Source organism: Festucalex cinctus, chromosome 12 (assembly GCF_051991245.1).
Source record: "Festucalex cinctus isolate MCC-2025b chromosome 12, RoL_Fcin_1.0, whole genome shotgun sequence".
NCBI lineage: Eukaryota > Metazoa > Chordata > Actinopteri > Syngnathiformes > Syngnathidae > Festucalex > Festucalex cinctus.
This window is the reverse complement of record NC_135422.1, coordinates 1,890,415-1,918,084: the sequence shown is the minus strand read 5'-3', so window position 1 is coordinate 1,918,084 and position 27,670 is coordinate 1,890,415. Positions and strand designations below refer to the sequence as shown.

Below are 27,670 nucleotides of genomic sequence, written 5' to 3'. Positions count from 1 at the left end.
ATCGGTATCGAATCGAATCGTGACCTGTGAATCGTGATACGAATCGAATCGTCAGGTACTAGGCAATTCACACCCCTAATTTTTGGGGTACTTTTTTTTAATTGGGTGACTGGCTATTTGGAGAGAAAGCAAAACTTTGTGTTTTTGATGGATGGTCATGGATGGAAAGTCACGATGCCTGGACATTGCTATATCATGCACCGAAGAAGAAACAGATCATGAGGCAAACGTTGCACACGCCCATTTCCTGCTTGCGAGGCAGAGGTGGCGGGAAAAAATCAATACAGACTATACTAAAAATACTTAATATTGTGCCAGTTTTGTTTTAATTTTGTTTCGTTTTTGTTGTTTGCAATAATTGCCTAATAAAGAATAAAAAATCCTGTGGCTGAACTTTTGTCTATAGTTCTTCATCAAAATTAAGTGGCATTTTTTTTTTCCTGACCCCATGCCCACCGACTCTATTGGATTTCACAAGCCCCTACTTTTCCTGTATCTTTCCCGGTGCCGTTTTTACTGGTTTAAAGTGCTGTAAAACGAAAATTAGGACTACGCTGCTATTGACAGCCTTTTTTCACAAACTTTTGTTGACACTAATAAAAAGGGGAAAAAAAAAAAAAAAGATCATATAAATGCGTAACACCAAAATCGAATCAAAAAGCCATTTCACAAGGAAATATTTGTCTGCTTGATGGTCAATAAAATAGTTCAGAGGATTTTATGCTGACAATCGCCAAGCCAGTAAAAAATCAGAGGAGGGAACCATTTTGGGTAATGACCCAAAGTTTGGAAAAGACTGCTATAAAGTAACCGTTGGCACAGACATAGCACTCGGATATCGTTTTTCCTCTCCTCCCGTTTATACAGAAACGTGAGGTACAACGAGGATAAGATGACTTAAAACATCAGTTTAACATGCATCCGTTCAATTTTTATCAGACGTTCTCGTTCGGGCTTGGGTGAGCTGGAACCATTCGCAGCTGACTTTAGACGAGAGGCAGGCTACACCCCGGACTGGTCGCCAGCCAATCGCAAGACAAACCATTCACGCATTTAGACAAATTAGAAAACATTTCCGTGTTGTGATCATCAAAGTTAGAATGAAATTCAACATTGGCAACGTTCGGGCTTCATCCTGGTCAAGAGTCCGTTCGTAGACGGCCACATCAGAGGAATTCCAAGGTTATGATTAGACGCACACTGGATGGATGGCGGGATGGTGCGAAAGAAGGCTTTGAACCATGTTGTTGTGTTTCTTGACTCATTTTGGGGGAATGCATGGTGGGAAGAAGGATGGTAAGCGAGGACGGGAGGGCTTGCTCACAGATTTACAATCCCTCAGGGTGTATTCCGCTCTGAGAGGTTGAGAGGTTCGGCCCAGTGAAAGGATGGAGAGCATTCCATTCTCTGGGTGGCGTGGTATGCATACCTCGCATTCCACGGTTGTGACATGTTTGTGTGAGGGTGTATGGGATGGGGGGGGTTGTTGATCCTTGTGCTTTTGGATTCTTGGAATGTCAGACAGAGATGCCTGAGATAATACGAAGGAAATCATGAATTAATTAAGTCAAGCAAAGACTACAAAGAAGTCGGCGTTTTTAGGCGGTGGTCTCGCATTGGCATACAATGGGGACCCAGTGATGGCAAAAGAGGGGATCATTTGGTTCAAATTAAGATGAAGGGCTTGAGATTATGGCAGAAAATGGATTCTATCTCCCCAATGCCTCTGACTGACAAGCAACCCAACGACTTTTGCTGTCACGATTGTGCGATTCACCTCGATATTCTGACTGCGCTCATGACAAATTACCACAAGTGTCTGCTCATTTTTATTTGTATTACGCTTTCCAGAGATGGGCATTCTGTCCATATTGACGAAAAAGTCCGTTGATGCGTCAATGACGGACGTCCGTTTTGTTGACGATTAACGAATGGCAAGAAATTTTGAAAAATTGACGTACTTAGTGTTGCTGGAATTGCGTTTTTGTCCACCAATCATCGATAATCGGGTCGGACATTCTCAGTCTATCTACGACGGACGTCCGTTTTGTTGAGGAATCACGGAGACGTTGACAAACGCCCATTTCACTAAATACCACAGAGTACTTCCACTTCGTTCCGACGACTGCGGCCAAGCCACAATTTTATCTTGCAGTCAACAAGTGCTATGCTAACTTCCTTACATGCCGTTCTCCAAGACTTCTCCCTTCTGGCTCTGTCCCGATACTGATAGTTGGCCGTGGTGTCGAGCTCAGGTGACTTCAGACCGTGAAAATGTTTTACTCCTGTTGTAAATTCCTCATTATTACTACGTTTATGCAAGCATTAGTTTAGTTTATTTATTTGACACCAGGAACGTTGTTAGACAGCTAAGGGGTGCTTAGGTGTGCTAATTTATGTCAGGCAGGTAATTGAACAGCTATGGGGTCCTGTATAGGGGAAGTACTAAGTCCATTCGCGGCGGTTACAACCATGTGCACATTATATGTTGTGGCGACATTAGTGAGGAAAAGAATAGCAACATAACAAACCGTGTCAAGCAGAAAATAGTGGTGACAAAATGTAATTTAGCATGCTTAAAATAACGTTGTGAAAAAATGTGAAATTGGGATGAGTGATCAAAATTGTGATCTCAGGCAACGGAATGTTGTGATCCTCAAAGCTGTGTTTTGATAAGATTCTTTTACAAGCTAGCCACTCAGCTCTGAACTGGTTAAAAAAAAAAAAAAGAGAAACCTTGCTTCCACATCACCACAATCTCCCATCCCCGCTGAGTCGCTACTTTCCTCGGCTGCTCGCAAACGCTAGGCACTAAGCTAACTTGCGCTTCACCATTGTGGGCAGCAGGTACGAGCAGCGCTGCTGATCCTCTCTTCGAAGTAACTAATCCTCGCCTCTGTTGGCAGCAAAAAAAAAAAAAAAAAAAGCTACACTTCTATCAACTGGCTATCACCGTCGCTTTCACAAGCTATCACCAAAGACGGACGAAGAGTTGCTAGCATGCAATACGTCGAGCAAGAAGAGAGAACATGAGAACATAAAGCTCATGCTAATCGCTAAAGGCCAGAAAAAGTGCTTATGTGTAAAGTACACTTTTCACAGAAGTCTGACTGGGACCACATTAGGTTGGAGGGCAACCATGAGCTATGAACAGCAAATTAGCATTACAATTAATACGTTTTGGGCGATAAAATAAGACAACAGCTACACTGTAAGCACACGCCCAAAAACAGGAAATGGAATCGGTAAAGGCTGACGTCAGCCATGACAAGAAGCTTATAAGGTCATTATTATATGTAATATTTATAATACCAGTACACAAATGTTAGCTGTGTTTAACTTGACAGTCATTCAACAAGTGATCCTATCAAAAACTTGTAAATTGCAGACAGCTTTGAAGCAACGCTGCCAAGTGGCATGCGGCAGGCATGGACCAGGCCCATCCCCCGGCATCCCATTGGATAACGGCCCTGCTGACACGCCCATGGGAGGGGACTCTGGTCGATTTTTGAGGCGCGGTTGAAATACTCACAAGTCTGTCTCTTCTTCCATCCATTAATTCGAGCTGAGCCGCGGAGGGGTCCACAGTGGGAGGACGTGCTCGGTGTCTTGTGGGATTTTTTTCATTCTTTGGCGACATCGCGCTCATCCCCAACAGCTGGACTTTTTTCATTCTAAAAACAAAACACACACTTTGAAGATTTTCTTTTTCGATTTTTTTTTTTTTAAGTTTTTTTAAGTTGTGTGTTTCGAAAACATTTAACGGTAAAAAAAAAGAAAAGAAAAAGAAAGATGGGAGCCCACATGTCCAAGGGAGATGTAGCTGTTGAGGGGAATGTCGCCGCCGCCGCCGACGCTGCTGCCGCCAAAGCCAACGGCCAGGTGAGTCAATTGGATTCAAACCGAGTCAGCCGAGCACCGGCGGGGTGTCACATGGCACCCAACGCCCACTGCCGGCGTGCTCGGCGAGGCGGTAGCAAGCTGTTGCTCAGCTACGCTCCGCATTGCATTCGAAACCTCGTAAATCACCTGCTTAAATCAAATGAGAGGGGGAAAAAAAAAAAAAAAAAAGACTCTATGGGACGGTAAATGTAGTCGCCATTTGCGAGCACCGACCGCGGCTTTGTTCACCTCGGTTGTTGCTTCCACGAGGGAAATGAATTGAAATCGATGACGAGAAACGTGATCCAAAGTGACACATTCCGACTTCAATGTGTTGGATATTTGAAGCGCGTTTTGCTCTCACATTTGCTCTCGGGCCCAACAAAAGATGCGCAGTGGAACGCGTGCAAATGCGCTCTGCTTGGAGGCACATTTCGACAGAGTTGCAAACAAAAGCGCCGATATGCGCCTGCTCGCTAAGCCACGAGAGATTTTTTGTTTGAATAAAAAATGGGGGTGAAATCTCAATGAGGCGCTGAATGTGGAAAACTATATGTGACCAAGCTGTCGAATTGTGATTATGTATATGACCATAACAGAAATTGGCCGTTTTATAAGTGGAAGCTGATGTAGTGGGTGAGCTTTAAAGCCCCCCCAAAAAAAGATGATTGTGAGAGCAGTTGTGACGAGGGATTTCCTTTGTTCTTTCACGCTTAGCAGCAAACGAGACACTACTGCCCCCGCGCGGTTGATTATAGTAATGCAACGGTTGTAACCGCCCCTCCACCCCCTTTTTCAAACCAAGATCAACAGCTTTTCTCAAGTGTAGCCAGCAGTCTTGGAATCTAACATTGACAAATGAGCTACTTCTTCTTTCCATTTTGAAAATGGCCATATTAATTAATTGTCTTTTGTAGGAAAACGGCCACGTCAAGACCAACGGCGACGTATCCGCCAAGCCTGACGGGGACGCGGCTGCCGCAGATGGCAACGGCACGGCCGAGCCAGCCAAGGACGGCGAGGCCGGTGCCGCCGGGGACGCCATCGAGCCGGCTCCGGCGGTTGACGGCGAGGCGGCCAAGGCGGAGGGCGACGCCCCCAAGGACGCCAAGAAGAAAAAGAAATTCTCCCTGAAGAACTCCTTCAAATTCAAGGGCATCTCGCTGAAGAAAAGCAAGAAGGGCAGCGAGGAGGCCAAGGAGGAGGCCGCCTCCCCCGCCGGCGAGGAGAAGCCCGAGGAGAACGGCCACGCCGCCAAAGAAGCCAAAGACGAGACGCCGGCCGCCGAGGCCGAGGAGGGCGAGGCCGCCGCCGCCGCCATCGCCATCGCCGCTCCGGAGGCGGAGACCAAGGATGCCGGGGAGGCCGCGGAGGCAGCTCCGGCCGAGGAGGCCGCCCCGGCCGCCCCCGCTGAGGAAACGACAGCCGCCGCCGCCGAGGGCGACGCCGGTGCGGAGTGATTGCACCCCAGCGACTGAACTCATTTTCCAAGATTAAAGTATATAAATATATATGAGAGACTCATGCCACGTTCTTAAAGTTATACAACAAAACTACAAAAGAAGACAAAGGATATATCACATTTGCTGATTCCACCACCAAGTTCACTTGCCTTTTTTTTTTTTTTTTTTTTTTTTTTTTTTAAATCAGTTCTTGACAGACGGAATCTCACCGGGCCCTCAAATTGATGAAAGTGTCTCCCTCTTATGGTACACACGGGGAGTGGCATGTGGAGAAGGTAATGAACTGGATGCAGAGAAAATCAGGAATATAAAACTGACTCCCCTCCCCTCCGACACAATTAACAGAGAAGCATCTTCAGCGTGGCAGCCCTATAACATTTTTTTTTTTGTCTCATTTTTGGGATCTGACGATTGCCATCGCTGCAAAGCAAGGGCATACCATCTTCTACTCAAAATGACTCGTGGATGCAGAAAACCTTTCAAACGATCTTATTTTTTTTTTTTACAACGATACATTCCTATGTTTTGCCCACAATTTTCAAGTATTTGTCATGTATAGAAAAACCAATTGAGAGGAGAGGTGGGAGTCTTTTTGTTCTTTTCTGGCTAAAAATCAAGCATTCAAGCTTCCTATTGCGGTGGTCACATTTCAGAGTTTGATGCAGGGGTTGGGATTGTGTACAAAATGTGAGCTTTTTATCTGCAAAACATTTCTCTGTAAATATGTTTTGGCCAATGTTTTTGGTTCTCTTTATTTTGCTATCGTTTCAAGATGTTAATGGTTTTATTGTAACTTTTAATAAGGGTAAAAATAAATGTTTGATCCCCTCTTGCTGTGTTCTGCCTTGTTATTTGCACTGACACTTGATTTATTTGCCACATATGTAGTAGTTATGTTCATTCAAAAGTGGTTCAGCTGGCTGGTGACAATTTTGACATAGTCGCATCAAAACATTGTGTGGGCACATTTGAGGTTGGTAACACCAAGAACAACATGTAGTTTTTATTCCACACCGGTATCACAAAATATTACTTACGTTTTCCTTTAGATGTAACTCCACTAGTGTCGAATGCATGTTCCCAGCCTTCATGCAGACCAGGAAGGATTCTCCCAGGATCTTTAGCAGCTCCGTCATCACGGCCGCCATCTTGATGCCCTTGTTGACCCCCTTTGAAAGTGGAAAGAAAATGACAGCCTGGTTGGGTAAGTTGGAAAGTTGCTCCTGTCAGATACTTGCAATGTTAGTGTGCTCTTCCCCTTGAGCTGTGGCCACCCTAATTACCATAATTGTTTTGCTCCCTTGAAAAATATTCATGGAAGAGTACAGAATTATGGAATATCATTGCATGAATCCTTGTATAATTTATGAATTTAATCCATTTGTTTCATTCTCTCTCTAACAGGGTTTTTAGTTTGTTTGTTTTTTAATTAATGGTTGCTTGCTTCAAATCATACTTCAACAAAACAGCTTTTGTCATGCCCATCTATACCACAGACAGGAATGACATATAATAATAGAAATATATTTGGGCCTCAAGTATCCAGTTTAGATTTGCATTTTAGGACTGTCACAAAATGACGTGTTTTTGCAGTGTTACGGTCGTTGGCATTCAGATTGTGAATTTCTATGCCCCCTACCCCAACACTTGACCGACCAAACATGATACTGTACTCTCTATTTCAATCTATCTGGAACACTGACAAGAGGTCATCGTAATGTCAGAAAAGCCAATAAAGTGAGCATAGGTTAGTGTGGCGCTCCCTCGTGGACAGATTTTCCAACATTTGACTGTTTTATTACGTTTGATTCCATCCGCACGGATTCTGTAACCTCTAAATTCCTTGTTAAATGATTTCCTTGGCGGCATTAATGATGCGCCGACTTATGACGGGTCGTTTATTGTTCTAACACTTTATTTCATGTCAAAAATCAATGACTGGCAGAAATGCAAACATTAACCTCAATCATCCGGGGAGTGCGATCTCTGCTGGGAACATTTAGTACTGCACCCATCCCAACTCCTTTGTAATGTGGAAGACGTTTTTTTGTTTTTTTTACCATAAACATTGAACCCAATGGCCGAGACACTCAGAACTAAGGCTGACTCCCCCATTTTCAAGGCCACTGAACACATCGGACGTGCTTCCGTGGCTCGATGAGCCTTTATTTATACAGTATGTAAATTCGTGCGTGCTGTCCACCCACAAATGTGAAGCGTCAAAATGGCCGTTTCGACCACTTCCTTTAGTTCGCTCCGCCCCGACTGACTGAGGGTTGAACTTTTTTTTTTTTTTTTTTAGTTCAATGCTACATAGTGTTTAAAAATATAAACTTGACGTTATCACACGGCGTGTCCAAACCATTTTGTTAAAAAAAAAAAAAAAAAAGGCTTTGAATGCTTGTGGGTGGAGTCAAACGTTTAGGATCACCCCTCGTTTAGCCACGCCTCGACCTGAAAGGCAGCCATGTTCCTCTGCGACCCACTTTTGCGTGTTGTTGTTGTTGTTGGCGGGTTGTAAACATGGCGATGGAAGCCTGGTACATGAACAACTCCGACGAAGACCAGAGAAAGCCGCACAAGCTCGACCCGAATCAACCTGTTTCGTTGGAAAAGCTAAAACATCTTGGCGTTTTTCACTGGAAGGTAACTGTTAAGCTGCAGTCGTGACAATCATGTGCTCCTAGCACATGATTTCCTGGCTGGGCTGAAGAGTTAGCGAACTTTGAAAGATTTGTGCATTTGTGGGACGGTGACACAGTTTTAACAACTTTTGCAGAACGACTGCAAGATTGAGTCTGTAGACATCACTTTTATCGGCATCATTACCAACTGGAGAGAAACTCACAACTTCTTGTTGCCATATGGACTAGTCGCTAAAAGTTAGAGATGCTGTTTGTGCTTCCGGGTGAAATGTCAGGATAACCCCAAGTGCACTTAAGGGAACTTTTTTATTATTATTATTATTTTACGTTCGTCCTGACATTCTGTAAAAAGTGCATTCATAAGACAACAGTGACCAGATTCAGAAGCTAAGACGCACAGTATTGTTTTTGTTGCAGCTGAATGCTGACATCTATGAAACAGACCCAGAACTGCAGCGGATCAGGAAGGAACGAGGCTACTCCTACATGGACATCATCACCATTGAGAAGAACACACTGCCAAATTATGAGGAGAAGGTAACTTGAAAGATTAATCCATAAGGTTGTGTTTTGAAGAAGATATGAGAAATGTACTAATAATGGCAGAGATTTTCTTTTGCAAATAGCGATGGGTCGACTTGCAACTTGGAATTTGCGTTTGTACCACTAGCTACCGTTTAAGCTGTTGGATAATGAAACGGCGAAAAATTCTGTCTCTCATCAGTTAAAGATGTTCTTTGAGGAACACTTGCACTTGGACGATGAGATTCGCTACATCCTCGATGGTCAGGCCTACTTCGACGTCAGGGACAAAGAGGACCGCTGGATAAGAATTGCCATGAGGAAGGGTGACCTCATTACCCTGCCAGCCGGCATCTATCACCGCTTCACCTTGGGCGAGTTGGTAAGTCTTGACAGCTCAAAGTGAGCGAACTTTTTCCACCATCGATGGGTAAATGTTTGTGTTTATGTCCTGGAGTCAACCCACAACCAGTAATCCACAAATACTCTTTGTATTTGTTTGTTTCCCCCATCTCCATAGAATTACACTAAGGCCATGAGGTTGTTTATTGGGGAGCCAGTGTGGAAAGCCTACAACAGGCCAGCGGATGACTACGAGATACGAAAGAAATATATGGCTTCTCTGCAGGAATCCTGAAAAAAAGTGCATCAATAAGATTGCAGTCTGCCATGTGAACCAGCAAGTTGTACACGATGTAGGATATCTCATCAGAACGTGGTGATGACATTCTTCCACGTTCATTATAATGGAATTACGCTACACGTACAGTTAAAATACTGTATGTTACTGTACTTAAAAAAAAAAAAAAAAAACTGCATTGTGCAAAATAATTGTAACTGAAAAATTTCCATCACCAAGCCACAGTATCAGTGCTTTTTACATATTTGTTGTTCAGTGTATATAAATCCAGAAACATTTAAAAAAAAAAAAAAAAACGCACTCATAAAACAAATGAGTCATTTTAAATATCACTGAAGACTGTCAGTATGGATTGCTTGTGGAGTATCCCTATGCATTTTTGGCATTTCTTTTATTAGGGTAAGACAACATTCCTGACATAATTATGATCAACACAATATGTAAACAACATAATCAAAGTTTTTAAGAATGCAATTATAATAACCATTTAATCTGAAGAATAACATTGTTTACTTTGATATCCATCCACGGATCAATATATACACATTTATATACACACACCTACTGTATACACGTGTACACGCCCACATACACAGAAATGTATATAAAGTCTACACACCCCCTGTTCAAATGCCAGGTTTTATGTTAAATGAAAAAAGGCACCAGGACAATTTCAAAACTTTTCGACCATTATGTCACATTGGTTGACATTATTTTTTACTTATCCTCTCAAAAAGTATATGTATATATTTATTTTTATTTTTCTAATCAAATGATTCATGCAGTTTATATGTCACAATGGTGTGCATGTGTTGAAATTATCTATCCTGTTTTCTTTTTCTTTCTCTCTTCAAATATTGGTACACAAAAACCTTCCATTTGCAAAAGGAGGGGTGTGTAGACTTTAAATATATGCTCTGTATGTATGGACAACAGGTTTCAGGGGAAATTGCGATACAATCGCAGTGGTTTTGCATACATCGTACAGATTATTAAATCCCAGCAAGATCTCATTTATTCAAGTAGCTTTAAATAGTTAATCTAATGCAGTATTTTACTTGACTTGTGTGGGATACGTTTTAAAAAAAGACCCATGAAGTGCAAGCTGACTAGAGATTTAAGCATAGCGAGTCTCAGCGTAATGCCCTTGTCAAGTTTCACATTGTTACCTGCTGCATTTTTGATCGAATGGAATATTCATTATAGTGTAATATTTATCAAATGTGTCTTAGCATCAAGGCTGTGATTAGCATGTTGCTTGTCCCTCTGTCTGCTTTTGTAACACATGGAACACATTCAAATACGCCCATATAATAACTCAATGGCCAAACAGTCAACATGGTGGAGCTGAAGTGTCTTTGTAATGACTGGTTGATAATTAAACAAAAAGAATATGCATATTTCAATTATATTATTGTCGAATGTTCCAAAAAAATTTGCTTTGCAGACCAGGTCAGTTCAAAGTGTTATGGGAAAAAAATGGTCTGAACAGTCAAGCATTTATCTTTTTTATATATATATATATATAAAGTAGTGAGCCCATTTCCCATTTGTCAAAATATTAATTTGAATGGGAAAAAAAACCCATAATGCTTAATTTTGAGAAACCAATCCAAGCACTGAACACAGCAAGGCCCATTTTTGGGAGATGGATACTTACACAGTAGAACGTGCAAAAGGAAAAAAAAAAAATCCTCCATTCCCCATTTTTCAAACCAACTTGAGGCACTGAGTGTTGAAGCTGTCCCCTTCCCGGCAGGACACGGCCTCCAACAGCGCCTGCTTCTTTTGGGTGCTGCGTGACGATTCCAGTTCGTACATCGTGGTCAGGTTGAAGAGGACGCTCTCGTGAAGGTAGAGGGCCGGATCCTGCTGCACCAGGCCTTCCAGCTTGCCCAGGGACTCCTTCAGCCGGCCCAGGTAGAGCAGGCAAACTGCTGCGTTGTTGTTGGCCTTGTTAGGAATTGAAAAAAACCCGGCTAAGATCATGGCGAGCATGTTGCATTCAGCAGTGTGGCCGAGACTTACAACAGGGTTTTTTGGATCCATCTTTAAAACCTCCCTGAAGGACGCATGCGCTTCAGCATAGTTGTTCTGACTGAGGTAGACAAACGCTCTAGCAATCAACATAAACAAGTTGTGCTTTATGTATAATGGGAGTGATACGTTGCGTGTATGACAATCTAACGTGTTCTGCATGACCACTGATGGCGGTAATGTAAATCTTGTCAATCAAATAGTATTCCGCAGTCCATTTTGAGGGGTCTTGATTGGCAAATTCACTGATGAGATGATTTGGTAGTTCCACTTCTTGCATGCGCTAACAAGGCCAACAATAACAATTGTGGCTCACCATGTCAGATGTTCTTTACCTTGACGGGGATCTGGGCTTTCGTTTTGAAGAAGAAACTACCTCGCTGTCAGTCATTACAAGTTTCCTATATGTATGCCAATCTAATATGATCAGAGCACTATTTCAAATATGCAAGGCTCCCATTTTGGGAAGTAGCTGCTCAGGTGGGCTTTCTGTACTGTATTCCCAATGTAGGTAAATAATTTAGTTTTTGTGAGATCCTTTCAAATGTATTTGGGAATTACATTCATTAACGGGAAGTCGAAAAAAAATCTTGATATATTCTATGTAGCCACACTTGTCAAAATACAGCATTTTGGTTAATATTGTGTTAGTGAAATATGAGTTAAGCAGCAAAATCCAGCAGTTTTTATCAATATCAGAGGGCGGCCATTTTGCCACTTGCTGTCAAGTGAAAACGAGGCAATATTTAAGGCAGGGTACACATGACCAATCACAGCTCAGCTTCAGAAAACAGGTGAGCTGTGATTGGTCGTTGCCTGAGACTTGAGCAACTATAATGTCATCTTAAATTGACAGCAAGTGGCAAAATGGCCGCCCCCTAAAAACATTTACACTTTTTTTTTTTTTTTTTACATCTAAGAACAAGAAATTGTCAAATTTGGTTAATTTATGTTTTGTTGGTAAAAATTTATATCCATAAATCTAAATGTCTAAACTTAAAACCTTTATTCAAATTATTTTGTATTTAAATTGACAATTATTCTTTGGTCTCTTAAATTTGTAATTAACAGGAAATGTCATTTGATAATTAAAGTCTATGCAGAATTATAAAAAAAAACAAACTCTGAGCTAACTCAATGTTATTTTATTCCCCTAATTTTATTTATTTTTTATTTATTTATTTATTTTTATTTTTCTAGAGTTCATGTAATTTGGATTGAATTCATGTAATTTGGATTGACTGGTATGTGTATTGTTCATCTATGTTCAATAAATGTAAAAGAAAAAGGAAAAAAAAAAAAAAAAAAAATGTCCAGCCCTTAAAATGGATAAAAAAAAAAAATTAAAAAAAAAAAGGCTACATTTTGCTGCATAACTTATATTCCACAAATGTAATCTGAATGTCACGTTTACACTAGTGAGGTCAAATCTAACACATTATTGTCAAGAAATGGTTGACTTCCCCTTTCAAGAGTTATAATCTGTGCTAAATCATGCATCGGGGGCAAGCTCTTTTTGGAAGTTATCTGCAAACTCAAGAAGTAGAGGCACAAAGATGCTCAATACAAACCTCCCGCAACACACGTACCTGTTCATCAGCACGCACGTTGTGAGGCTGGGACCGCTGTTTGTTGTCTGGCATGTTTTCTCCACGTCACAGAAATAATTCTCAGCTGTTTTAATGTCTCCAATCTGAACAAAGCAACAAAAACACGTTACACCCAGTAGTGTTCCCGACTTCCCGTTAGTTTAGCTTTTGTTTATCATTTTTAACATTCACAAGACCTCCATGTGAAGTTTCAAATCAATGCCCGTGTCGTAATATATGACATGATATGTGTGCTGGTGCATCAACCTGCAAGAAGATGCGTCCTATGCCACTGAGCAGCTGTGCTCTCTGCTGGGGTTCGTACTCGATGATGGACTGATAGATCTCTACAGCCAGAACGTAATCCTGCAGCGAGAGAAGGATCACATTCGACAAGTCTCCAGATCGCAGAAAGCCAAAGCGAGACGATCGCAGAAGAAAGCTTGGGAAAAAACTAAAAAAAGGCACTGAAATTAGAGACAAACGAGGTAAAGGTGAGGGACGCAGCAGGAGGCAAGAGACAGGTGGAGGGCAAGCCGAGCGGAGGCGCAGGCAGAGAGAGAGAGAGGGCATTAATCAAACATACGGAGTAATAGCAGGTTGAGGTGACCCAACTTTCACCTCCGCGTTGCTCACACAGTGAGTTGACTACCGAGTAGGGCCAGGGAGGGAGGTCAGAAAGGTCCGTTTGTGTATGTGTGGCCTGACACACTATAGTGTGCACATTTTTGAAAGCATTCGTGGATCTTTCGAATTGTGCTCTACATTTATTTTGACGCAACCCAAAAATTGTCATGTAATTATGGCAAGTGTCTGTACCAAATGTGGAACCACTCTTCTATTAAGGAGGCAGAATAGTTTAGCAGCAGTGGCTTGAAACACTATCAGATCTACATTTTCTATGATTTATTTACAACAGTGTTTTGTCTTCATTTCATAGTGTCCAATCAGATTTCAGCTTCAATTTGTTGCCACGCAAATGTTATTTGCCCAATCACTTCAGAATCCCGACTTCTGACACGTACCACACAACAAACCATTTTAAGTTTTGTTTTGTTTTTGTAACCAATATTTTAGATTCACACTCTGCACCTCCATAAATCCTCAGGGTGATGTTGGCATTTTACGAGCGGAACAGATAGCTTACGCAGACAGGCAAATGTTTGGAGGTAAAAATAAATGCTGGCCAACTGCGATTGTTGCTCCTCATAGAACTGGTGCACAACCTGTGCTTCATTAACCAACATAAGAGTATCGAAAAATGTCACAATACTAATCACTTAATATGTATACTAATTCTATCAATACTAATCAGTCAATAAAGTTCACAATGTTTCAGAATGCCAAGGAGGAAATACCCTACCATCAAAATAGGGTTTTATTCAGTTATGCAATCTTGCCACTAGATGGCACTGTGGCTCTCTTTACATCCCCAAACACACCCTTCTTCCCTTTCTTCTGTCCCTCTCTGACCAAGAATCCAATTAGTGGTCAGTCTGGGGGGATTTCACTGTGAATCCTCCACCCGCCTGGCATCAGAGCACTCTCTCGCTCTCCCTCTTTCTCTCTCTCACACAGACGCACACCAGTGACTCCCCTTCCTCACACACACGCACACAGACTTCCATACTTGTATAAGGACATTAAAACATGCGTACCTTCATCACCAGCAGACAGTTGGCCATGGAATAGAGGACTCGACTGAGACGAGATTTCCACAGCTTTACAGATTCTAAAATCAGGAACAAAGGACACAGGGCAGTGATTTTCTTGTTTTGAGGGTGATTTCCTGTTTTCGGGTCTCTGCTCCGAGACCCTCTTCGCCCACATACATTTTCTTTTTAATTCCCTCGCATTACTCCTCCACACCAGGCTTTTATGATAAGGGGAGGCGATAGGGAAGACACTGCGGCACTTTTCTTCTTTCCCTCAGACAGTGCCCCCCGTGGAAGAGCTTCTGTACAGGCCTATTATTATTCATGGCAGCACACCTGTGAGTGTGTGTGTTGGGGAGGGGAGCTAATCACTCAGTGGGGGTCTGATGTGCGAAGGCATGCCCCTGTGTTATTGACTTGACTGTCGGCTGTCTGTGTGGGCAGGGAGAGGAGAGAGAGAGAGAGAGAGAGAGAGAAAGAGGGCAGAGCTATTACACCAACTGGCAGCACTGGCGCATACGTTCACGCTCACTATCCTGACATTTTCCCCCAATTATAAGCAAGTCGATCTTGCTACATTTAGCAACTGGCGTCTTGTTTTTCACGGCTTAAGATGAACCTTGCTTAAATCGCTTCTTGAGCTTAAGAAAAAATAAATAAAAATCAGCTGACAGCAGCCTGCAAAGAGATTTATTGTTAGTTTGCAGACTTTTGAAGGACGAGAGGTCGTGAAAAAAAAGTGGTGATTACAGTCTATACCGCCTGTTTCATTCCCGAGCACGTGCGCAGATGCTAGTAGCTTGGCTAAGACTGATGTGCATTGATCTGTTCTGCTGGCCGGGCTGCAGCAACTGTCTTGATATTCAGCGAGAGTACGAAAGCAGTGAGGCGCTAAACACTTTTAAGAGCACACATCGATGTGTTTGCGTGGCGGACAACGTGTGCGTGTATTTAGTGGCGGTACGCCGCAGTAGCGCACCAGGTGTGCTTCAGTGCTTGTTTGCGCGTGCGTGTATTTCCCAGCGGGGTCCGTGGCCTCACTTTCCCCCAATGTGTGATGCAGTCTGGGCCTGGGGCCAGGTCTGCAGCCTAAAGTCTGCTTGAGTGAGCATGTGTGCGCTTACCTCGCCGATTCTCCTCTGTTAAGGTGATCACGCCGCCATCCTCGGCCAAGCCTTTCTCCAAATTGGCCAGGATCTACAGAAGAAACGGTTTCAATGCTTGCGCAGCACTGTCGGAGTTCTGTTTGTACTGCAATCAGCATAGTCGATGATGCTAAAATCTGACCATATTTCTTTGTTTACAAAGGTTGACTTGAGTATTTGTCTGGGTAATGTGCTTTTTTTTTTTTGGTGTGCAGTCTTTAACTCATTCACTCCCAGCCATTTTGACAAAAGCAATCCCGTTCGCTCCCGACTGTTTGACTGAATTTTGACTGATTTAGCAAGGCTAACAGAATATTGTGTTCTATTGCTATAAAGCATGGAACCTATAAAAAAAAAAGATTAAATTCTCGTCTTTCATCAGGAAAATAAAAAAAGTATGTTTCTATCAGTTTCCGTTTTGCAGCATTAGAAAAGAGCTAAGTTTAATCAGTTTTCACAAATCTATTTAAAATTGTAAGTAATTTAGCTTTTTTTCTAGATGGCCCGGGTTGATCTCTTTTGCTCTGCTGCCACCTGCTGGCCGTTTGTGTAATAACTACCATTTCTGCAACCGTTCTTTGCAGGCTGCATCAAAGTCTTCTGTATGCTCTAGCATAACAAAAACAAACAAACAAAAAAACGTACAAATACGTCTTTGGGACACTTAAAACATAAAAAAAACATATTTACACGTTATTGGGAGCAAATGAGTTAATGTAAGTGCAGAACTTTACGTCCATCTGGGCGCTGCTCGTTTGTTCAAATACTAACTGTGAGGCAGGCAGTTTTGAGATTGTGCAGGCGGTCCAGAGCCTCCTGGGGCTTAGCCAGGTGCTGGGGAAGCTCGGCATGCAGTAACCGCATGGAGAACGGCACCATGGAGCCTGTTAGGGAGGGAAGGATGGAGGGGGAAAAAAAAAAAGGAGACGGAGACGGGGGATAGGGGAGATCAGAGATGGGGTGGGGTGAGGACATTGCAGGAGAAGAGGGAAGAGGAAACAAAAGGTACATGATGAAAATGCAAACCCAGACACACACACACACACACACACACACAGAGCGCCCTGGAGGCAGGAACCTACAGATGGCATTGAGCTATGTATGGCTGCTTATTAAACCCTCTCATCGTTCTCTCTGAACGCTGCACAGCACAATCACTCATCGCCGCGCTTCATCTTTCCGTGTCTTTTTCAACATCTTTCACACGCACATATTGCAGACGAACCGACATTCAGGCAAGTCCCTTGGCTTCGACTGGGGGTTCTTTGATGCAGTCATCAAATCTTAAGATTACTAACTGGTCCATCTTTAGTTGTCACTTTCACCTGATCTGGACATACTCCAAAAGTATTGGAACGGAAGCACGTTCAGCTTAAAAGCACCGGTATATGAAAAAGGATTGTTTTGTAGGACTTATGATTCGTACACACATCAACTTTTTTTTTTTTTTCAATTTATTTTTTTTTAATCTGTGACAAACCCAACACAAAGATATAAAATCAGGCATTTAAACAGGTTTGGTTGCATAGTCTATGATCTATTCTGATAATCTCAACAAAGAACACCACACAAAGATGTAAGATGCTGATGTCGGCAAGAAAAGACTTGCTTTGGAAAATACTTCCTGCAGTCTCTGGGGATCCACTTTTATCAAAAAATTGGCAATGAGTATATATTTTATTATTTATCATTTATATTGGCTACATTCCGTTCATGTTCACAGTCCATGGAGTCAAATAGCTTGAGAGTAGTCGGCTTCTCCGCAACACGTAAAGATTGTTGGTCTTAAGTATGGAACACGTTTAATATTCAAGATTGGGCCGACGGCTCAGACTCGATTTGGACCGTATTTCAGGACAAATCGGACAATCTTACAAGAAATGCTCATACGGGAAGGGGAAAAAACTGAATGACAATGTTGTGCCGCATTGTATTTATCTAACAATGTATGAATCAAGACAATGACATGTCCGAAAGGAAAAATGAATAAACAAAAACAAACAACATCGGGACAATAACATCCCTAATTTTCTTGGTGTGTGTACCCTGCCTTAATGCATAAAGGAGTAAGATATGCAACTGCACAAATGAATAACGTTTTTTTGTCTACTCATATCGAAACTCTTTAGAGGGCAAGTAGCACATGGGCAGCCACCTCTTCAGGCATTTAAGGTGTTTAATCATGACAATACATTGTCAATACAAGCATTAGGCTGAAGAAACGCTTGATAAACGAGGCCAAAAATCAAAGCTTGTGCCAGTTCGTTTGCGAACAAAAGTTAATATTGAGCAAAGGAAATTCAAGCGGTGCTGTCTTTTTAAAGGATGTGTGTGCAGTTCTATCTATTTTTTTTTTTTTCTTGGAGTTGCTCGAGGGGTAAAGCAGATACTAAGTAATCGGAATACATTAGAGAGCAATTCATGCGTGTAAAATGAGAACCAACAAAAGCAAAAAGTTGCTGCAGACAAGTGGAGTTGTTCAAGCTTCTCAAGGACCGTCTGATAGAAACTTAACTTCCCTGTAAACTTTCGGTCTTTTTTTTTTTTTTTCTGACTTTCTCTGCATGTTTTCAACACCATTTTTGTTATGTCCATCTGATGTAAATTCCTCACAATTTTCATATTTGGCCTACAATAAATCATCTTGTTGTGGACTCTCAAGAGGTCAAACACAATCCATCCAAGGATGCTGGACAACTGCTGGAAATTGATTCTCTACTGTCTAACATAGTAAAACAACATATTCACTCAAACATTACTCTAATTTTTAGTGATGCATTAGCACGTGCTGCAAATGAGCCTCAAGCATCTTTAAAATATTTTAAGAGCACATTTCTGACACAATGAGTAAAAACTGAGTTAAGCTCGGTTAATAGTAATATGTCAAAACATTCAAACAAACATTTTTGCACAAATTTGTCGGCCGTTAGTAAATACATTTACGTAAAACTATCTGAACACCTCATGCCCCAAGGGGCGAATGAGGAGGACGCTACATAGACACATTATTATTATCTATCTACAGTACTGGCAAGTTAATTCACATGTATGCAAAATGACAACTAGAAATTCATTGCAAGCAGTATTTATGGAAATTCATCATTATTTGGTGACCAAACAAATAACAAACAAGTGTACGCCAAGCTGGGTGTGTTTTGTGTGTGCGTGTGTGTATACCTCTTCTCCCGGGATATACAGTTGGGTAGTACTCATAAAAGAGGTCCGGTTGATCCAGATCACCAAAAGGTTCAAATTCCAGCTCAGCATTTTGGAAAAGGTTCAGCTTGGTGAGAAGGGCCAAACGCACAAACCAAAGCTGGAAAAAAAAAAAAAAAAAAAAAAAAGACAAACATACACTACATCTTTCAACAGTATATATACGGACACAAAGTTCAAAAGACAGCAATTTGAAAAGAGGGCAAATACTTCACTGTAAAAAAAATATATAAAAAAAAAAAAAAAATATATATATATATATATATATATATATATATATATATATATATATATATATATATATACTGTTTGCTATTTTTAACTACATGTGCATAATAAGCAAAGCGCGCATTAAGTTTGCGCATGCGCGAGTGAAAAAAACGAGGCGACCAACTACCCTATCAATTTGAATGGCGGAGATTAAAGTGGTGACAATCTTTGCCTAACTGTACACTTTAAACTAAGGCTTGCAAGTCAACTTCCCCGATGTCAGTAAACCACATGCTATGCATGTTCATAAAAAAACAGCAACTTTACAGCCGTTGAAACGTTTCTATCAGAGCCGATTCCATCGGATCCAATTCATTTTCAATGACTGTTTGGTAGTTTTGCCTACCCACAATGCACCACGCCGCTACCCATAATGCACCTTGAATTGGAGATGCGCACTTCGCTTATTAGTATTCAAGTATTTCACTAACCAAATTAATAGATGTGTATTGTTAACCGATGCCATTTCTGAGTTCAGAGCACAGACAGAAACACTAACAGTTGTTTGCATCCTACCTGTAGCGAGTTAGCAGTATGGGAAGTTGGCTGTCCAGCCTTTCCATATCCCTGGCCATGAGCTGTCAAAAGACGTCCTGTCAGATCAACTGCTGCACGCCAGTTCTTACTGCTCTGTAACGGAGGGGAGACAATAAGCCTCTGAGTCATTACAATCACATCTCAAGTCATAAGAATAATATGAAGCTTTATGTTTCAATGAAAGTCAAAATTGAAATAGGCTAAACTTCTATTTATAAGTTGCTGTTGGTGAAAGGTTGGACATCAACCAACTTGTGGGATGTCCTGAGTGATGGATGTCAGTTTCCCATGCTCAACATTTTTTTTCTGTTAAAGATTGGTAACGACAAAACTTACAAAAAATGATATGCTTCCATATTTGTGGGAACAGTTTTTAGGAAGTCATCAGTACACAATACAGAGCTCATAACAATATACAGTAACTGGATGAATTTGGTGACAAGCTTGACTAGTGACTTGGCTGGTCTGCACTCTGCACAGATCACGGACTTGTGAGGTCAGAGGTCAGTTCATAACACAAAAACAAAAACAACACAAAAAGGTTGACTCTCCAGGTCTTTAGTGGTTGGATATGCATTTGTCACTAGAAAGCAGGTGCTGTAGAATTCCTCTCACACTACCTAGTAGTACCGACTTTGTCCTCCTCAATCCCTGACTCTTCTTTCTTTTTTTTTTCCCCCTGCCATTTCCTTTTGTATATTTCAACCTTAAATCAACTTTTGCTACTCTCCATGTTGGTCATTTCCCTCTCCCTTATGCCCCCTTCCTTATATCATATATTTTATTTTACTGCTGCATTACTGTAGGCCTTTCGTTCACCCGCCCTCTTTTTCTGCCGAGTGTCAGTTGCTAGGGCGCCTCTGAATCTTCATTAGGGTGGGAAATGAAGCTGAAAACAAGAAGGCAGCCTGGATGGTCAAAGCAGCTGCAGCCCCTCTAAAATACAAAATACACACCTTACCTGCATTCCTGAGTACACTATTGCCCTGCTGGAATGCATCAAATTAGCATGTGCATGTGTTTCTTGGTGCTGGAGCAAAATGGACAGAGGGTAAAAAACATCCAGCATGTACAATATTTTGCACATGACACCACACACAAAACTGCATGTCAAGCAACAGAGTGAAGAAATCAACACTGGAATCAGGTAAAAAAATAAAATAAAATTGCCAAAAAAGCTACATGATGGAAGCAAGAATCAGTGGGTGGCAACGTGGAAAGAAGAGGGGAGCCAGAAGAGCTGCAAGGGAAGCACCAGGCAGAGTCAAAGTGAACTCAAAAGTTCAGTGCAGGGACTTATGGACTTTCCAATTCAGTCTCAACCAAAACAAGTCAAATTACAGTTGAAGTGTCAACATAATAGGATACTGCAGTCCAACAGAACAATTCTATTGACAATACCCATAAGAATTTTTATTATTATTTTTTTATTGGCCCGCTTTGATACGTTTATTTTTCTATACCACTTATCCTCACTAGAGTTGTGGGTGTGCATATAAATTTAGTCGCTTCTGCAATAAACACATTTAAGAGTTTCAACATATCTTAAAAGGACTGAAACATGAAAAAAAAAAAAAAACTTTTGGAGCATATAACAGTGTTAAAATGCTAATTCCTCACCAAAAACATGACCAAAGTGGTGTTTTCCTCTATGAGAAATTCTAGGTCATTCTGCTCTCCAAGCACCAGCCCCTCCCAACCTGAGAAAACGGGCAAGTGCTCACTTTATGACATCATAAAGTGCGAACCCACCCCGCACCGCCTCTGCGAACTAAACACACGCCCACTTTCTCTGAGACCTCCATGGGATAGTGACAAATGTAGCCTTGATGAGTATACATTCTGACCAAATTAATTCATAGCAATCAATTATCCTACAAATTGTCCGTGGTGACTTGCCCCAAAATGGCAGGCAATATTTATCTAATACAGTGTTACGGAAAGTGAGTCAACCTTTACATGCACAAACAATTATTAATATTTGTCACGTGATTAAAAGGGATGAGCCTTCTTAATTGTGCTGCAAGTCACATGTTTGGTGTGCTTTTGACTTTGATAAGTTGCCCTGCATTACAATGCTTTGTGAACAAACGAACGCCCACATATCTTCCCACCAGACCGGAAGCCTCCAGGCAACCCAAACTTAAAAAGACCTTCTCCACTCAGCTTTGGTTAATACAGAGCTCCCAATCCCATGCAACTCCAATAAAGATCCAGCATTACACAAAGAGGGGGGGGAAAAAACTTTAGTATTATGACACACTTGGAGGACAGTGATTGCAACTGAGGCCATCTTCGCTTTGAAGCCCGTGTAGTGGGTGTTCAGACACTTGAACCGAGGGGACAAAACACTGCCCTCAAGCTGGGGGATGGTTCCCTACTTTACTGATATGAACTTCACACATCAGCCATCATTCCTCCCACCGGCAATGGCTGGACTTTTCCAACAGTACCACAGAGAGATGCTGAGACACAAAACTGGTGTAATATATTATGAAAAGTAGCTTGTGGCTTTTAAGAGAACTCAACATAACACTCCCAAAGATGGTTCAGCACAGAGTCCAAGTTGTAAGGGACACTCCTCTGGGTAATATGAACCGCTGATTGACTAGTGGACTGTTAGATAGTTTTAATGGTGTGGTTGTCAACAATAACAGCTTGGCCCACTTTTTTTTTGCCTCTGAGACTCTCATTGAGAGCACTACGAAAGATGGCGTCAGAGCCACCAGTCCACATCCTCATCGTCACTCCCTCCCCAAAAAAATAAAGAGTGAACATTTGTCTTTGCACTAAAAAGAATGTTTCTATTGTCCCTGTATCATTGTGAATGTTTCAAAAAACGAAGACAAAAATGACTCGTGTTATTTGTAATGCAAGTTTGACATAATTGGACCTAATTTGCAAAATGTTCACCTTCCAAATAAGACAACATGTAGGATGTAAGAGTAGCCGACCTTTGATATATCCTATTTGGATTTTTCCATATGGTACTTAGACATACAGTACAGTGTTCCCATATGGTAATGGACAGTAAATAGGTTGGAACAAGGTAACTAACATTCCATTATAAGCCTAAGCTAGCTACTTAAGAGCTGACGCACAACCGAGCTACGTAAATGAATGCAACTTAAGGCGCAAACCTAAATTGAGTGAATCTACTGACGTGTTGCAACAGAAAAACAGCGACCCCTGGTGTTCTTACTTGGGGAACTTTTTGAGGCTCCACATATACAGGTAGTCCTCAACTTACCAACACGATTCCGAGACGCTGTTTATAAGTTGAATTAAAAAGATCCCCTTTAACCTACAACTCCATGTGAACTCCATGCCATAAAGTTGACAGCAGTCAGCAGTCCCTTGCAGCTAGCAATCGGAGCCATGATGATGTTTTTGTTGTGGTTTATTGCTTGTTTGTTTGATCTGCAAAGCTACGCTGGCAATGGCAAAGAAAGGGAATATGGAGCAGTATTTTAAAATGGTACATGCAAGCTATGATCGGGATGTTCCTGAAAAAAAAAAAAAAAATGTCTTACCACAGTTGCGTTACCAAAGTCCATCCCTGCCCCTGCACAATCTACCCATCTTACATCCCTTTTATTTTTCTGTTCCGTTCATGTTATAATAATAATTTGGAACACAATGCATTTTCACAAATAATATTGAACAAAGGTTAGTACCACCAAAATGCCACCCGAATTTTGACTTTGTGCTTGCTACATTTTACAATATTTGCAGCCCGCCCCCAAACACACTCACACACACGCACGCGCACACACACGCAAGTGCACCGTTTTTTTTTTTTACATTGCCTGTCATTTCTTGACATCTCTGCTTCAGGCCAATGCTAGCTTTCTGGCTCGATGTAGTGCACCATTATTTTTGCCTTAGGCTTTCAGGAGCCACCTACACCGATTGCAAACAATGATTGGCATACATACCTAGTTACAGTATGTACATCTTGCATAGTGCATTGTTTGCGTGCACGTTCGTGTGTGTGCGCGCGCATGCATGAGCATGTGATAACCCAGTCCAGAAGGCCTGTAAAATATGCACAGCAGTCCTATGCATAATGCATGGCTACAGCAGGAGAGAAGAACTTGTGAGCTGAGTGGATTTCCAGCTCTCCGTCTCCCCCCTTCACCCCTTCCTTCCTACACTGCGCTTTCTCTTCGTTGTTCATTGTTGGACATGTTTTAAATCAGTGGTTCTCAACCTTTTTTTCCAGTGATGTGAAATACTTTTTTCAGTCAAAAGAAATGTGATCCCACTATTTAGGGGGAACAATAAAAAGGCCATTAACCCACAAATTCAACCACTTTAACTCCCTGCCGACCTTGAACTCGTCTGTCAGCAGTGATGCTGACCCCAAGCAGGGTGAGTACCGGGGACATATGTCTCATCTCATCAAGGACTTTGATTGGTTGTTATAAGACAAATCAAATTACAGATCAACACCAATGAGGAGGACCAAGGAGATTGTACTCCCCCTATGCAGCCAATAAAAATTGAGAGTAAATGTGAAAGTTGTTGGGAGTACCTTAGGCTGCAAACTGGACAATAAACTGTAGTGGTCTGTGAACACCTTCCTGAAAAGACTGGCCATGTTTGATTTCTGCAATGATGTAGTCCCTGGTGTGTTGTGGGGACTGCACCAAGGAGCAAACACACACAGCTGAACAGGATCATCAGGACTCCATGTTCAGAGGTCATAGTGCAGCTGCACTGTGTGGAAGCTGCAGTGGAGCAGAGGCATCTGACTTAACTACAGCCCATCCTCAACAATGTCACTCATCCGCGCTTCATACTGCCATCACCCAGCAGATGAGCACTTCCAGTGGTTGACTACTGTCACAAAAATTGACAACTCAAAAAAAGTATTTGTCCCCCAAGCCATTAGACGCCATAACACCACCGTAGGCAAAGGGGGAGGCGGTGGGAGATATCCGACATGTTAGAAAACCACGTCAGCCAAACAGCTTCTATTTTCCATCTATATTCTTTGCTGCACAGCACATACACAAAACTAATCCACAATCAATATTTTCACCTTGCCGTTCCAGGCGGCCTCTTTAAGTGCCAAAACAAAATCTACAATTCATTACAGCATTCTTCAAAAGGGAATATGAGGTTAATTTGTCGGAAGCAATTGTCAGTGGATGAACTTTCCCACAGTTCGTCGTGTCATTCTTCTTCAGAACACTAAGTAGTAGATTAGCAGTGCATCAACAAACTTACAATGAGCTGCTTGAGACCCGGGAAGGACTGTTCCACAGAGTTGGCGGTGAGAACTTGTCGCTTCATGGCCGCCTGCTCCCCCAAGAATCGAAGCATTAAATCTTTCACAGCATCACCCTGTGGGCAAAATGTACAAAATGCAGTGACATACGAGTCAAAAGAAGTAACAAAACAATTCAAGCTTATGGCATAGCGTTGTTGATTTGTGATTCAAATTTAAGTTAAATGTGTTAATGGAGCTTTGGTGTAAATTATTTGACATACAGCACATAAGTGACATTTTAAAATAATGCCATCTCAGGGGGCGGCCGTTTTGCAACTTGCTGTCGACTGAAGATGACATCACAGTTGCTCAAGGGCTCGGGCAACGACCAATCACAGCTCACCTGTTTTCTGAAGCTGAGCTGTGATTGGTTGTTACCTGCGACCTGAGCAACTGTGATGTAATTTTCAATCAGGGTCGACAGCAAGTGGAAAAATGGCCGCCCCCTGAGATGGATAAAAGCGGTTGCATTTTGCTACTTATCTCATATTCCACTAACGCAATATTAACCAGAATACCATATTTAGACTAATGGGGCTACATTGTACATATTATCAAGTAAGAACTTTGGAGGTTGACATCCCCTTAACAAGTAAATAGCTTCCTATTTTTTTCCACAGTAAATAAATGTTTCCAAAATTTCTGAAATGTTACATTTTTCGTTATCTTAGTTTTCCGTTCAAGTAAAACGAGAAGGAGCAGAAAGTTCTCAGGGTCAGCAACATCCTTTATAAAATTAACTTAAAATTTAAATAAATAGTTCTCTAAAGTAAACACAGTTTTAAATTGATCTATTATCGGCCATCAAATGCATATGGGGGAAAAAAAAAAAGGAAGACGCAGATATTCATAAAATGCTGAAATTCGGCGCTGATAATGCATTTCTAGTAAATTATTTTTCTTACCTGAAGGTTGTCAAACTTGAGACCCGGCATGGTGAGTCTGTTACCCTCCGAATATGCTTGGCTATTCTGCTGTGCGGCCATGGAGACCAACGACTTCCTTGTCTCCTCAGACGGCAACCATGCGTCATGGCGTCTGTCCACCTCGCTCAGGCTCAGCGCCGTTGCAAATGCATCGTCACTTCCTGAGAACACCGCCTGAAGCTGGTTGAAAGGCTGCTGCGGCCGAGTGACTGGAGATGAGGCGGGAGGTTGACTTGAAGATGGTAATAATTGGGATGGAGAAAGTTGAGGCTTGGCTGTGAACTCGGGAGGGACAGAATTGTGTCCTGAATGAGGAGTGGGAGCACCCGGAGTGTCACAGGAGGAGGGGCTAGAAGAGAGCTGGCGGGGGTTTGCGGCTGTTGGTGTTGCAGTTGGGCCCGGTGAGATCTCTGCATTGGGGTTGGACACTGAGATGAAGGAGGAAGGGGCCATGAAGGAATCAAAGAAGTCAGAGGCTGGATTGGCCTGTCCATTGTCAGTGAAGAATTTGCTGAGGCTAGGGCTGGGCTGGCATACGAGTGGAATGGTCAACTTGCTGAGAGTTACCGCTTCATCACTTCCCCCACCACTCCCCATACTAAAACTGGGGGACTTGATCAGGGTGGGCTGGAATCCGTCAGGTATCAGTGAATTTGGTTGCTTGCTCTGGCTAAATATAGTGCACACTGGCACAGGCTCATCTTTGACATTTGTCCCTTTTTCCAACACTGGTTCGTCACTTCCGAGACTAGCTGGACTCTTTGTGTCGGCGTGAGATAATTGGGAATCTCTTGCATTTGCCCCATCTTTTGTCTCCTCTTTTTTCTCAGAATATTCATTCTGCTGTACATCTGAAACTTCCGTCTCACTCATAATCTGTAAGCAGTCGGTTTGTTCCTCGGCGTCACGTGATGTGTAGCTTTCATTCACCTCATCGATGCCACCATCAAGGAATGAATCCATCGGAGCAACCTCGTCCTCCTCACTGTTATTAGGAGAATCAGAGATAATGACACTCTCCATCATTTGGTCATTGAGCTTGTCCATCAGGCTTTCTGATGGCGAAGCGCTGCTGTCGCCTTGAGGTGTTGCAAAATCTCCCCCCAGGTCGATGCTCTCTCCCTGTGGCAAGATATTGTCTCTGGCATGAGTCCGACTGCCGGTTGACTCTGGAGGGTCTGCGGATGGAGCCTCCTGGGTGACATCCTCTACCGTGATGTCCAAAGTGACTGGCCGCTGGGCTGGAGCCTCCTCACAATCCATTTACTGCTTTTCGAATCTTAAACCATATCGAAAGACATATGTCAGTAATTAAAAAAATAAATAAATAGGTAAAGACAAACTATAGCACTGACGTGGTTAGCACGAGAGAAGAGTTGCTATCACAGTAAGCACTTTAATCATTATATTTCAGATCCGAGAACTTAAGTTAACATGTACAGTACTTTTCTTGCAAGTAACGTGATCGTAACCAATAAGTCGCAAAAGCATTGATGTCATTTAGCTCTTTTGCTAACGCTTTTACCGGTAAAAAAAAAAAAAAACGCAGCTGTTTGCAAGGAGTGCTTTTTTTTGGCTTCAGGAATAGTTGCAATGAGTTATAAAGGCATATAATAGTCGCAGACTCAGGTTTATGATAACAGAAGTCAAACGATTCAACATAAATACAACACGGGTACAAATTCTTACCTTTCACAGGCTCAACCATACAACTTCAATGCGCATGAGCGGTTCCCATTTCTATCCGGAAGATTCGTGTACGGCGTCCCGATGTGACCAAATCTCGTTGATGACGTATGAGATATTCCCGAATTAAATTACGCTAATTTTATAACGTATTCAACGTTGAATAACATTTGTTACGT

General features: G+C 42.0%; 3 protein-coding genes across 4 annotated transcripts; 2 read left to right on the top strand and 1 right to left on the bottom strand.

The window, feature by feature from the left end:
- Window positions 1–3,532: 3,532 nt before the first annotated feature.
- On the top strand, window positions 3,533–6,173 carry marcksl1a (MARCKS-like 1a). Its single transcript, XM_077539550.1, has 2 exons — window positions 3,533–3,882; window positions 4,800–6,173. The coding sequence occupies exons 1-2, from the start codon at window positions 3,793–3,795 to the stop codon at window positions 5,340–5,342; spliced, it is 633 nt and encodes a 210-aa protein (XP_077395676.1). The 5' UTR covers window positions 3,533–3,792; the 3' UTR covers window positions 5,343–6,173.
- Window positions 6,174–7,784: 1,611 nt separating this feature from the next.
- Window positions 7,785–10,552, top strand: adi1 (acireductone dioxygenase 1). The gene is made up of 4 exons (XM_077538139.1): window positions 7,785–7,991; window positions 8,408–8,527; window positions 8,715–8,894; window positions 9,033–10,552. Exons 1-4 carry the CDS (start codon window positions 7,869–7,871, stop codon window positions 9,147–9,149), a joined length of 540 nt encoding a protein of 179 aa, XP_077394265.1. The 5' UTR covers window positions 7,785–7,868; the 3' UTR covers window positions 9,150–10,552.
- Window positions 9,525–27,581, bottom strand: trappc12 (trafficking protein particle complex subunit 12). Of its 2 annotated transcripts, none has more exons than XM_077538133.1 (12): window positions 27,495–27,581; window positions 25,785–27,084; window positions 24,837–24,953; window positions 19,581–19,694; window positions 18,756–18,894; window positions 16,350–16,462; window positions 15,558–15,630; window positions 14,437–14,510; window positions 13,046–13,144; window positions 12,779–12,882; window positions 11,181–11,268; window positions 9,525–11,105 (listed from the first exon to the last, which is right to left on the bottom strand). In XM_077538133.1, exons 2-12 carry the CDS (start codon window positions 27,066–27,068, stop codon window positions 10,863–10,865), a joined length of 2,448 nt encoding a protein of 815 aa, XP_077394259.1. In that variant the 5' UTR covers window positions 27,069–27,084; window positions 27,495–27,581; the 3' UTR covers window positions 9,525–10,862. The 2 variants fall into 2 exon arrangements, with proteins under 2 accessions (XP_077394259.1, XP_077394260.1); XM_077538134.1 differs by having other exon boundaries at window positions 11,181–11,250.
- Window positions 27,582–27,670: the final 89 nt, after the last annotated feature.

Bases quoted from the DNA above. Each gene is read 5' to 3' on its own strand.
- marcksl1a (XM_077539550.1), top strand. From the start codon at position 3,793: ATGGGAGCCCACATGTCCAAGGGAGATGTAGCTGTTGAGGGGAATGTC. The intron at 3,883-4,799 runs GTGAGTCAATTG...TGTCTTTTGTAG, and splicing joins CCGCCAAAGCCAACGGCCAG to GAAAACGGCCACGTCAAGAC.
- adi1 (XM_077538139.1), top strand. From the start codon at position 7,869: ATGGCGATGGAAGCCTGGTACATGAACAACTCCGACGAAGACCAGAGA. The intron at 7,992-8,407 runs GTAACTGTTAAG...TTTTTGTTGCAG, and splicing joins TTGGCGTTTTTCACTGGAAG to CTGAATGCTGACATCTATGA. The intron at 8,528-8,714 runs GTAACTTGAAAG...GTCTCTCATCAG, and splicing joins TGCCAAATTATGAGGAGAAG to TTAAAGATGTTCTTTGAGGA.
- trappc12 (XM_077538133.1), bottom strand. From the start codon at position 27,068: ATGGATTGTGAGGAGGCTCCAGCCCAGCGGCCAGTCACTTTGGACATC. The intron at 24,954-25,784 runs GTAAGAAAAATA...TTTTGCCCACAG, and splicing joins TCAAGTTTGACAACCTTCAG to GGTGATGCTGTGAAAGATTT. The intron at 14,511-15,557 runs GTAAGCGCACAC...TCCTGATTTTAG, and splicing joins AACAGAGGAGAATCGGCGAG to AATCTGTAAAGCTGTGGAAA.